At 30.9% G+C, this 13,222-nt stretch overlaps 1 protein-coding gene across 1 annotated transcript; it reads left to right on the top strand.

The window, feature by feature from the left end:
• Positions 1–12,527: 12,527 nt before the first annotated feature.
• LOC130990973 (transcription factor UPBEAT1) lies at positions 12,528–12,863 on the top strand. Its single transcript, XM_057915181.1, has one exon. It carries the CDS (start codon positions 12,528–12,530, stop codon positions 12,861–12,863), a length of 336 nt encoding a protein of 111 aa, XP_057771164.1.
• Positions 12,864–13,222: the final 359 nt, after the last annotated feature.

Raw genomic sequence — 13,222 nt, 5'->3', positions numbered from 1 at the left:
TTAAATACACATTTTTTACTCAAAATGAAAAACGAGCCTATTAGAATGTGACATCTCAAAAAGGAAAACGAGCCTATTGGAGTGGGACGAAAGGAGTATAAGTTTGAATTTTGTTTACACCCTTTAAGTTTAAATATTATACAAAGCATACAAGAAAATAACAACTGCAAGTAGTTTTAGATAAATGAACCTAGAAAGTTTAGATAGTTGATAGTTTGTTACATACGTAGTTAAAAATGTTTTGTCATCTAATTTAAATTCATCATATAGTTTAGATCGAATTGCTGAAATTAAAAATGGGCTTATTCCATAATTGAAATTTAAGTTCAAATTAAAACTTATTTTGGCTCATCAAATATATATACATGAGTGAAATTTGAGGTGCAACTTTTGGACAAGGGCCGACAGAAAAACAAAAGGAATAAATTAAAGCATACGTCAAATTAAAGGACGAAATTTTATTGGGCGGCATTGTACTGCAAAATATTTGGTGGATGTGTCGAAAAATATCGATCTTATGTAAAGCTACAAATGTAAGAAAATTCTAGATGCTATGTACATATTACATATTTTATTTTAAGTTTCCATTTTGAATTGTAATTTGTAAGTCACATAAATGTAATTTCTTTCATTTGTACTCTTTATGTAATAGTATATGATTTTACTATAAGGTCATGTTTGTTTGGTATGAAAATAATTGAGAATGTTATCTCTAAGAAAACAATTCTGCAGAAAATGAATCATGACATATTCCTTATTCCGTGTTAGGAATACAAAAAAATTGTTAGGATTCTGAATTTAAATTAATTAATTAATTAAATATAATGAATCAATAAATATAATACTGTAACTAATATGTATAAAATTTTTCCTATATAATCACTTTTCTAGTAACAATGATGTACATTATTAATGTATATACCACATGAATCATAATTCTAAAATTAAACTAAGATTTCTTAATAATATTAATAATAATATCTTAATGGCGTTCCAGTAAATAATAGTAAGTATGAATTCCAAGAATGTGGAAAAATAACATATAAGAAAAGTTGGGAAATAAGAATTTTAGAAAGTTTGCACTATTTTTTTTAAAGATTTTTATTATTTTTCTTATTTGATAAAAAAGCAACCAATTAAATACATAATTTTAAAATTTTAGAATCAATTATTTTTTTTAAGATAGAATCCGTGCCAAACAAACACGCCCTAAGTTATTTATATTTAGGATATCTCTAGTTAACAGTTATTTCTCATTCTCACTTTGTGCGGAATAGAATCACATTTTCGACATTTTTTTATATATGCATCTTATTTTATCTTTGAAAGGAAAAGGTCGAATTTTATGGAAAAAAAAAATAAAGAAATGGAACAGTTTTGGAGTACGTAAAGAGGAGGGCAGTGCCGACTAATATTTATACTTTTGTTTTTTATTTTAATTTGGATCCATGATTTGGTGTACTAGTCTAGGGCCATCAATAGTTTTATTTTAATGCGTTCGTAAATGATTATTGGGTTTTTTTATTTTGAAATAATTGAAAGCGAAATCCTCATTCATATATCAATCGTTGTCGAATTTGACACTTGTATTTTTCTTGATTTTATAGATAGAAACAAAAAATCACATTTTATGCACCGAGAGAAATTTGACCGAGTTGTGCGTACAATTCAAATGTTGAAATATAATTTGAATATTTGTTTGAGTTTTAAGAAAATATAAAAAATGTATACATAAACTTACTCATTAAGTCCAATGAGGATATATCATATTGCTTTCTTAATCAATAATGCTATCTGGGCAAAATATGATTAAATATTTTATATAATAAATTTATTTAAAGTTTTTTATTCAAAATAAAATGGAATTTAGCTACTTTTATTGTTTTCTCTATATTGTAATTTTTCTGTAATATTTTAATAATCTTTTTAATTTTTTTATTTTTAAAGTACAAAAACTATAAAAATAATAACAGAAAACAAAAAAAAATTGTTAAAAAATTACAAAAAACTACAATATGGAGAAAACAATAAAACTAACTAAATATTTTTAAAACTTGAACCAAAATTTATAAATAAATTGATTTTTTAAAAGTTTTTAAGCTTTTTTTTGTCCTGACATTTGTCCAAACAAAAATAAGGTTAAATTTTTTTAAAAATCAATTTATTATAAATTTGGTTCAAGTTTTAAAAAGATTTAGTTAGTTTTATTGTTTTCTCCATATTGTAGTTTTTTCGTAATTTTTTAATAATTTTTTTTGTTATTTTATTTGTAGTTTGTATACTTTAAAAATAATAATTAAAAAGGTTTCTAAAAAATTACAATATAAAGAAAACAATAAAACTAGCTAAATCCTATTTTATTTTGAACCAAAATTTTTAAATAAATTTATTTTATAAAATATTTAATTATATTTTTTCCGGACAAATTTTATCCAAATAGCATTATTATTTTGAATATTGTTTGAATCGGAATTTCAGAATTCCAATTTCCAAACATATATTCTCCAAAGTGCAAAAGCATGCATCCATTATTTCATATTAACCAATCATTTGTGTATAATATAATTTCCGACATACATAACTAACAAGTACAAAGCCACTTACAAAATGTTACTATTATTTTAATATTATATAGATAGTATGTTTATGGGGAAATTAAGTTATTAAACAATTAATTGTGAATCTCAATATTTGGATGGGTGATCGAATGAGTAGGAAAGATAACTTTCGCGAATTTTGACAAATGCAGATTACGTTACAATTATTTAATTATATTAATGCAGTCACGTGCATCAGCCGCACTGGCTCACATGATTATTATTTTAATTCAAATAACCACATGCAAACATGTGACATAATTGAATTCCAACCCTAATTAGCTAAACAATTTGTGATCACAGATTAATGACAGTTTATTAGGGGCAAAGATTTTTCATGCACCCATTTGTTCTACTTTATGTAATTAGACTAAATACTTTAATGAAGGATGCTTCCACAAATTGAATTTAGTTATAGATTTCGATTAACTCATCGCATCGTTATATTATATTCGTATATTCCTTTTTATTTGATATTTGTATTTTTTAAAGCAAATAGTAACACTTGTGTTATTTTAGTTAATAACATGAAAAAAATTTACATATACACGTAGATTATTACTCCCTCCGTCCACGAAATGAGTACTCATATTTCCTTTTTCGTCCGTCCACGAAATGAGTACTCATTTCCTTTTTTGGCAAGTGTACCCCACACATCTCTTTAATTAATACACTAAAAAAAGTGGGACCCTTAAAATATTCACACTATACTCCATATATTTCTTAAAACCCGTGCCGTCCACAAATGGATACTCATTTCGTGGACGGAGGGAGTATATTTTTAGGGGCGTTTACTTTGCATTGATTGATAAGATGCATGATTAAATTTTTTAGGGTTAAATGTATGTAAAAGTTACAAACTTTGGTCAAAATAGGTTTTGCTCATAAACTTTGAAAATTTCAATTTTTTTATTAAAAACTTTCATAGTTCTTCAGTTTTACCACCGATTTCATTTCTGATGAACTTAAAATTGACGTGACATCGATGTAGATTTAATTCTAAATGATGGACAAGTAGGCCACACTTTTTTTAGTCGGTTTGTCGTATAACTTCTAGGGTTTTTGTGCGTCCATGTGGTAGAATTAGGGTTTTATGTTTGAGGATAAAAAAATATGGCATTTTGCTGGTTCTTATTTGAATTATTGTAGTGGTTTGAACTTTTTTTAATTTTTTTAGTGACCTATTTGGATCATGGCGGTCAATTTGTAAAATTAGGAAAATCTAGAAAATATGTTAAGGGTTGATGAGGACAATATTATGCAAATCTCTTTGGATCAGGTTTATTGAATAAAAAATATGAATAAGGGCCAAGAGTCAAATTTCAGCGATGTAAAAAGCATAGCTAAATTGTGGCATTATAATTATCTTCATGACGGAGACACAGGTCGATTTATTTTTATTATTATTATTATTATTATTATTATTATTATTATTATTATTATTATTATTATTATTATTATTTGGTGCAACATTGACTTGACATGGCTGACTTTATCAATCAGAAATTATCTTGGCAGCTTAACCTAACTCTCGCCTTGGCAGCTCCACTCTGCCTTGGCCCTAATATTCCAACTATGTCAAGTGCTATGACAATTCAATTCTAAGACGCAGATCATTGTAACAACAAGACTTGAGCCTAATTGCTTGAGTTAATGGGTTCAAGTGCTAGGTTTACTTTGATGATTAGAAATAAAACTTTCATTATTAAATTGAGGACTCTCTTTTAGACACTATTTCATCTCGTAAATATAATCCCTTATTAAATATAGTGAAAACTCTGACAACCTCTCGTGGATGTAGATTTTTATGATCGAACCACGTAAATATTAGTGTTCTTTGTTGTTTTCGTTTAATCCGTTGATATTAGTGGGTGAGATTGCGGTTTGATTATTTAAGGTGTTGATCCTTGTTTCACCACAAACCAAAATTGACAAAAAAAAAAAAAAACTCAGTGTGAAACAAATCAAGCTCAGCAATAAGAATAAAGAAGAATATATATATAATAAAAAAATAAAAACACACAAATAACTTCACATACAACTCGTAAAGAAAAATAGTAGAAAAAACACACCCATGATTCTTTGTTGTTTTTGAAGCTCCAGTCTTGGGGCTTTATTTATTTTATTTTTTTGTGGGAAATAGAATTTTTATTTACCATTTTTCAATACAAACCACCTCCTTACACCACCGAATCGCAAAAACCCATTAGTTCAAAAACAACTTTTGAACTTTAACATTCTTGCTACCTCTCACTACCATCATCAACTGACATTGCTTCACTATCCTATCTACATCACTTTCCTTACTATTGAATCTTCTATCATTTCTCTCTCACCATAGATGATAAACAGCAGTAGCTACCAATAATTTGTACATGAGTTGTTTCCCTGTATTGGATGTTACTTGGCTTTCCAAATAATCCACGTCAACATCCCAAGCTAAAGCCCGTTGCCTAGCTCCACATCAAGTAGCCAACTTCCTCCACACTCTAGAAGTGACAAGTAAAGAATAGGTGGTTGAGGAATTCATTTTCTTGCTTGCACGAACAACACAGTTGCTCACATTGTATACCAAACCTTAACAATCTATCACATGTTGCCATTCTTTTCAGTATAGCAAGCCACATGATAAAAAGGCATTTAGGTGCCGCTAAACTTTTACTGATCATAAGATACCACTTCATCTTCTCTGGTGTTCCTCGCATAGCCACATAGATTTTTCTGATGGAGAAAGTCTCTTGCTGCAACAGATCCATGCCATTAGGGATTGAAGCCATGTAAGCCCGAGCTCCAAAAATCTTTTGCACCACCCAAGCAGCCTGATTGGGGATTGGCATGGTCTTCCAGTCTCTTTGGGGCCTTATTACACCTATAAACAATGATTTCTGGATTTGAGCCTATGGAAAAAGAAGAAGAAGATATCTTATGTTCTTCTTGCCTGGACCAAGATGAAGCAGCTTAATTGTATTGCTCGGTCGGAGCTCAGAAGAAGAAAAGCAAAATAGGTTTTTCCTGGTTATAGAGAAGCACAATGCGACGATGAAGAAGAAGAAAATGAGAGATTAGGGTTTTGATTTTTTTATTAATTTTATGGATTTAATCATAAATATGTACAAAACGACGTAGTTTTATATTGTTACAAAATATTGCGTTTAAGTTATTAGACAGAAAAAAATTGTGGTGTGTGCTGACAAGCCACATCCCTACCACGTCATTTTCAAATTGGGGGAATTGAAAATCGATGGTAAAACTAAATAAATGTGAAAGTTATATATATATATATATATATGTATATATATATAGGGGAGGGCTAGAATAAAAACACTCTTAAGTGTATAAAATATAAATGATTTTTAGCCCTTAGATCATCAAGATCTACGGTTGATTCGTAACCCTGTTGGATGAATTCGTGGTCTTGAGTTCGAATCCCAAAGGTAACAAAAATTTATTTTTCGCAATTCGTAACTCTGTTGGATAAATTCATACGTGTTCTACATAAAATTCGTACATTAAGAAACGTTTATATTTTATACACTTAAGAGTGTTTTTATTCTAGCCCACCCCTATATATATATATATATATATATATATATATATATATATATATAGGGGAGGGCTAGAATAAAAATACTCTTAAGTGTATAAAATATAAATGATTTTCAGCCCTTAGATCATCAAGATCTACGGTTGATTCGTAACCCTGTTGGATGAATTCGTGGTCCAGGGTTCGAATCCCAAAGGTAGCAAAAAATTATTTTTCATAATTCGTAACTATGTTTGATGAATTCGTAACCTTGTTGGATAAAATTCGTACATTAAAAAACGTTTATATTTATATTTTAAGAAGTGTTTTTACCGTAGCCCTCCCCTATATATATATATATATATATATATATATATATATATATATATATATATATATATATATATATCTATATATATAGATCCACCCCCTTATTCTAGTATATATATAGGCAATGTGTGAAGAAGTGCTATATAGGAGCGCGCCACATAGCAGCAGCCTTCCGGGCCAAAAATCCGGAAGGGTAAAATTGTCATTTCGGATTTTTTTTAAAAAAAAATTTACCGATTTTTTTTCCTTGGGACCGTCGTCAAAATTATGCATATAATTGAACACCAATATGCATAAAGGTAAACACAAATATGCATGACGCTGGATAGAAATATGCATGAGAAAGTATCAACGTGTGACCCGTCAAGTGACCAGCGGCGAAAGCTACCTGACGGTGTCGCATAGTATTATGCATATAGTTCAACACGAATATGCATAAAGAAAAACATAAATATGCATAACATTTTTCGACTGCGAGAGACACCAGATGATTTGCATACTGATACTTTCTCATGCATATTTCTATCCAGCGTCATGATATTTGGGTTTATGTTTATGCATATTGGTGTACAATCATATGCATAATTTTGACGATAGCCGCAGAAAAAAAAATGATTTTTTGGTGAAAAAATAAAAATAAATAAATAAATAATTCAAAATGAACATTTTACCCCTCCGTGTTTTTGGCCTTGGAAGGCTTTGGAAGCCCTTGGGTGGTGCGCTCCTAGCTAGCTCGCCACGTGCCCCCATTGTGTGGTCCAAATTTGGACCTATATACTATGAGGAGAGTGGATACTATAGGATCCCACCCCTATATATATATATATAAACAAAGTTCGTAGACAAAACATATTTTTACCAAAGTTTGTGATTTTACATGCATTTAATCCTATTTTTTTTTTATCCTGAAGAGTAGGATTTCTCTAATCTCACTATTTTAATGGAATATGAGTCTAGCAAACTAGCTTTAAGGACATAAATAATCAAGGGTCTTGTGATATATATCTCAATATTTCAATTTATCTAAATAAATAAGGAATTAACTAGTTTTACTATTTTTATCAATCAAGATTAATTCTAAAAAATAAACGCCCCCATAATTAATTCTAATTTTACAGATGAAGTTCATCTGCTCACAAATTGATGCTGACATGGGATGCCGTATCTCCCACCCAATTCATGCAGCAAGACCCATCTAATTTAATTTGTCGATGTTTAATAAATTGTGAGAAAGCATATAGAGTGCAAAATCGAACTCAATTAAAAGTATAATAATTTACGAGCATGATCACTTTTTAGTATGCAAAACTATAATTTGACCAAAATTTGATCATTTACAAACTATTGTCTATTTTTAGTTAAGACGACGTCATGAAAATTTGAAGGTCATCGACATTATTTTTGTACTTAACATAAGTAATATATTATAGTTAGCTAATAACATAGGGAATTACGTACTAGTTTGAAATATTACTCGTCCAAACAGTTTCATGATCACGTTTAATTTTGGATGATAAATGAAGTCATGGGATTTGACTTAAAGTAATTAATCTGAATATATATATTTATTGAGTTTTCAAAAATTAATGAGTGGGATAATTAATTGTCTTAAAAGGGAAAGATGAAGGAAGGAGGTGGTAGCATGCAGGGAATGTGCAGAACATGGAATACAATTCATGCTGCTTCACTGTCTCTAATTTCTCACATGCAATCTCTCTCAAAGGTACACTCCTCTTTCCCTACTGCATGTGCTCTCCATGTGCACCCTCTCTCTCTCTCTCTAAAATTTTACTACACCTTTGGTGGCCCATCTCACACTTGCATGTGCCCTTTTGGGAGGCCACCACAACCCCCTAAACAACAACTGGTTCACAAAGGCACAAGACCCTTTAGTGGGGGAAATGGCATTAATGCCCTTGATTTGTTCCTCCAAATATAATTGGATGGCATTTGTCACCACCCAAAAAGATGTCTCACTAATTCCATGTATAATCTCATGAAGTTGCTTTTCTTTTTTGGCTTTCTTTGCCTTTTGACATGAGAATTTCAACTCATATGTTTAATATAACTGTTTAGAGTTTTGTTATGTTGTCAAAAAAGTGTATATTGATTGGGATTGATTAGATACAGAGAGTGGTAGATTTGGGGGGAATTATTAGGTGGAAGGGTTGTAAAATAGTCTTATGTTGGGTGGGGAAATAGATAAAAATCAAATATATATGCAATGTGTGAATCAAGACTAATTAATTGCAGAAAAGGTTCGTATTGAACTTCCTTCTCATATATAATATTTGAGCTAGTCTTGTTTTTTCCATCCAGCTAATTATAAGATATTTAATTAATGCTAATTTCAATTAGAAAAGAGAGATCGAATTTGAGATAGCTTATTATGCTTGCTTACTAGATCTTGACTCGTGTAATATTTCATATTTGAGTCCCCTTGTAAAACTTTTTCAAAGGCAATTGATTAACAATTAACTTAAGGTAAAATATACTTTTAGCACTATAATTCTTAATTAACTTGTACTATTAAATAATAATATCCTTATATATTTTTATGCATGTAACCTCCATCGACATACGTATTACGTACCCTATTATATTGTTCAAATTGTTACACTTACATGCAAATTGGGTATAAGGAAAAAATTGGTAAATATTAGCGTAAAGTAGAGCTTCTGCATTATAATATCAATTGAATAAAGTTTGGATTCGGAATAAAAATGAAACAATATTGGTTTTTAGTTTATAACAAAAATGCTCCCCAAATCTATTTCCAAAGATCAAAACTTCCAAAAGAAAATAGAATTGCATCAAATGTGTTCCAAGATGTATCTAGTTCCCAGATAAACCAAATTACATTGCATGCAGGCACTATTTAGACTAGGGGTGTTTGCGATTTGAGTTGGTACAATTTGGCAATAGAACTAAATCAAATCATAAAATACGACTTTTTTTTATTTTAACAAACGAAATCAAATTGTATATATATTAATATCATCAAATCAAACTAAATCGTATTAATACTATTTGTTGTGGTTTGATTTGCAGTGTACGTATATTTTTTATTTTTCTATTTTAATCACTCTTTTTTTTTTGTTAACTACCCCCAAAAATAAGGAATCATACTTAGTGGGATGGAGAGAGTAATATTCTTGATTCAATAATAATAATAATAATAATAATAATAATAATAATAATAATAATAATAATAATAATAATAATAATAATAATACAGTTTGCGGTTTGATTTGATTTATATTTTTCTGAAAAACCAAACCTAAAACCTAAATCATAATTTTTTTTAAATATAAATTAAACCGTAAATCAAACTAAATTGCATAAATATGATTTGTTCCGATTTAATTTACGATTTAAACTAAATTATGAACCTAATAATTTAAACATGTTTTGAGTAATCCGAACTCTTATTATTTAATAATCGCAGTCGCAGAGCACTAACCAGTGGTAAACATCACTAAATGAACAAATAAATGAGATCCGATACGGATTATAAATAACATAAATTATTACTCCCTCCATCCCGCGAAGCGTGACCCACTTTCCTTTTTGGGTTGTCCCACGAAGCTTGACCTGTTTCTAAAAATAGTAAAAAATTTACCCTTTATTCACCTTTTCACTTTTTCACCTACCACACTTAACACACAAAATATCAATTTCTTAATTCCCGTGCCGAAAAGAAATGAGTCACGCTTCATGGGACGGAGGGAGTACTAATGAATTATGTTGGCTCAATATTAGATGTGCAACAGTTCAAGGGTATTTTAGGAATTTCGAGCGGTGAGTCGCATGCATGTGGCATTGCAGATAGGGGCAGGCTTTCACTGCTTATATTTCGTAGTAGTGGTCGCAACTTGTGCCGTCTTCCCGCGCTAACCATATTTCCAATTGAGATAATAGTAGTACACCAAATTACCGAAACACCCCTTCCTCAAATATCTCTTGCGTGGCGTGGCCCCCACCAATCATTCATTGCCACATGGACTTAATTCGGTAGCACTCAATGACTTGGGCCAATCAATTCGTGGCACATGATCTAATTTAATTTAACTATAATTATTCGGAATTGTCCATTTCACATGTATGTCCCCTATAAATATGCATAGTAAATCACGATGCGAATTTTAATAAAAAGTTGTTTGTACTATTGATAATGAAGAAAATGTCTCACATTGAGAATATTGTTAAGTAGATTATGAATAATAGTATAAGTTATGAGGATAAAATTGTGAAGATTATGTGTGGGATAGTGTCCATAAAAAGATTATGCGTAAATATGGGGAATAGAGAGAGTAATATTTTTTATAGAATGTAACGCCCACAACTACTTCATTCGTCCACAATAAGTGTGGTTTTGGATGAGAGGACACGAGATTTTAAAAAAAATATTGAAAGATGTGTATAAAGTGGAGAAAGAGTCCCATCAAAGTTACTTATTTGTGAGATGAGTTTTTGTAAATATTGTGTATGAATGTGATAAAAGTATAAAAATAGATGTCTTAAAATGGAAAGACCACATTTATTGTGGACGAACAAAAATGGTAAAAGAACACCACATTTATTGTATACGGAGTGGGTATTTGTTAATTTTTCCTCCTTTTGGGCATATTTTTCTCGGGCTCGAGTTTAATTTGAAGACTTTTAAAGGATATTTATTTTGCATCATTTATAAAATACATGATTAAATATTTTTATTTTTAGTAGTAGAATTTTTTTCAATCTCACTATTTTCAATGGAATATGAATCAAGAAAAATTAGTTTAAATAATAGAAATAATCAAACTTCTTGGGATATCCCAAAATTTCAATTCGTCCAAATAAACACTAAAATAAAGAATTAACCTTACAATTTTCAATTGTCTTTCAAGACTAATCATCGAAAGTAAAAACTTATTAATGGATATTTATCAATAAAACATGTGAGCTTTAGTTTATTTACAAGGGTACTTCTATTTGATTGGGTGTTTTGTAGTTAGTAAAGGAGGATATTTTAGGGTAAATGACACGTTCTCATTCAAATACATTTTTTAGAAATATCTTATACTTTGAATAATAATATGTACCTAATAAATTGAGTTTTCAAATGTAGGACAAGTTCACAGTTCACTTCTTTTTATACTAAAACTTAAAAGTCATATTAGAAACTATAAATATGCAAGAAGGCAATTGAAATTTATTTACATTAAACTTTCCACATAGATTTTTAGTTGTCAAAAAAATCATAATCAATTTATGTATACAAATCACTCATTATCAGAAGTGCGAGGCAATTCTGAAAAACTGCGCATCTTTTGAACTAGAAAATGATGTTTACATCTTTCTAAGTGGTCGTCTTTTGGCATCAATTAAACTACGTCATATATAATTCGTCCCACCATTACTATTACGCAAATTCTTCTGTGCTACATGGAGCACCGTGCTCCATAACACTAACAATTGCATTAAATGACATTAATATAATAGTGTTATTTGCGACAATCTTATTTATATAACATGATAGTGTCATTTGTAAAATAAAATAGTGTTAGTGTCATTTCAAGCAGTGTTATTTATACATGATAGTGTCATTTGTAAAACAAAATAGTGTTAGTGTCATTTCAAGCAGTATTATTTATACATGATAGTGTCATTTGTAAAACAAAATAGTGTTAGTGTCATTTCAAGATAATGTTAGTGTTAGTGTCATTTAATACAAGTGTTAGTGTCATGGAGTACACAAGATTGCCTCTTACTATTATTATTAATCAAATTAGGAAACCCTTTTATTCAAATTATACATATTATATGCGTGACAATCCAAGTCAGCACATTTTTTAAATTTATATGAGTGTGAGCAACATCATAGAGCAAGTGTGTCATCTCATCCCTCAATTTAATAATCGAACCCTACACATGTTAATTTCCCCTTTATTTATTTATAAGAGAAAGTGGGAAAAGGGCTTTTTTGTAATTTCCGAAACAATCGACACCGCCCCTACTTATATACCCCCATAACGCCATTCCTCCCGTCCCGTTACACCGTATCCCCTTCGCCAACTCCGCCACCCACCGCCGCCATGGGCTCGAAGCCGAGAATCCCCGCCCCCACCGCCGTCGGAAGGCTGAAGAGAAGGCTCTCAAACTCCAGCAGACGACTCAGGAAGCGCCAGCTCTGTCCGCGTAGCTCCACGCACATTGGAGGCGCCGCTGCCGCTGCCGCCGCCTCGTCCGTCTCCGGCAAGCTCGCGGCTCTCAGGAACCTCATCCCCTCCGCAATCGCGGATACGAAGCCCGACCAGCTGTTCCGGGAAACCGCCGACTACATCGTGCTCCTCGAGACTCAGGTGCTTGTTTTGCAGAAATTGGTGGATTTTTACGGATCGCAATCTCAGGAAAATCGCGACGGTGTGTAGCTGCGAGGGTTTTGTAATTGTAGATGCGATACAATCGGCGTAATCTATCGTTTGTTTGCTGATATACGTAGGATCTGTTGCGTATATGATTATGTGCAAATGAACGGTAGAGATTCCATCAAACAATCGGTGGAATTTTGCAGCCAAGTGTTGCAGATATTATACATCTTTCCTCATCGATGAAGCCGAAGAAAGAGGAAAGAAGAAAAGAAAGAGAAATATTTACAACCAAAAAAAAAATATGAGAAAGGGAGGAAAGGTTGCACTTCTTTTCCCTGGCTATTAGTATGAATTAATTTAATTAGTAGTTTTCCGTGCCAACAATGTGCTAATTAGATGATAAACGAATAGATTTATTT

This window comes from Salvia miltiorrhiza, chromosome 6 (assembly GCF_028751815.1).
Source record: "Salvia miltiorrhiza cultivar Shanhuang (shh) chromosome 6, IMPLAD_Smil_shh, whole genome shotgun sequence".
NCBI lineage: Eukaryota > Viridiplantae > Streptophyta > Magnoliopsida > Lamiales > Lamiaceae > Salvia > Salvia miltiorrhiza.
This window is presented reverse-complemented; position numbering and strand designations above follow the sequence as displayed.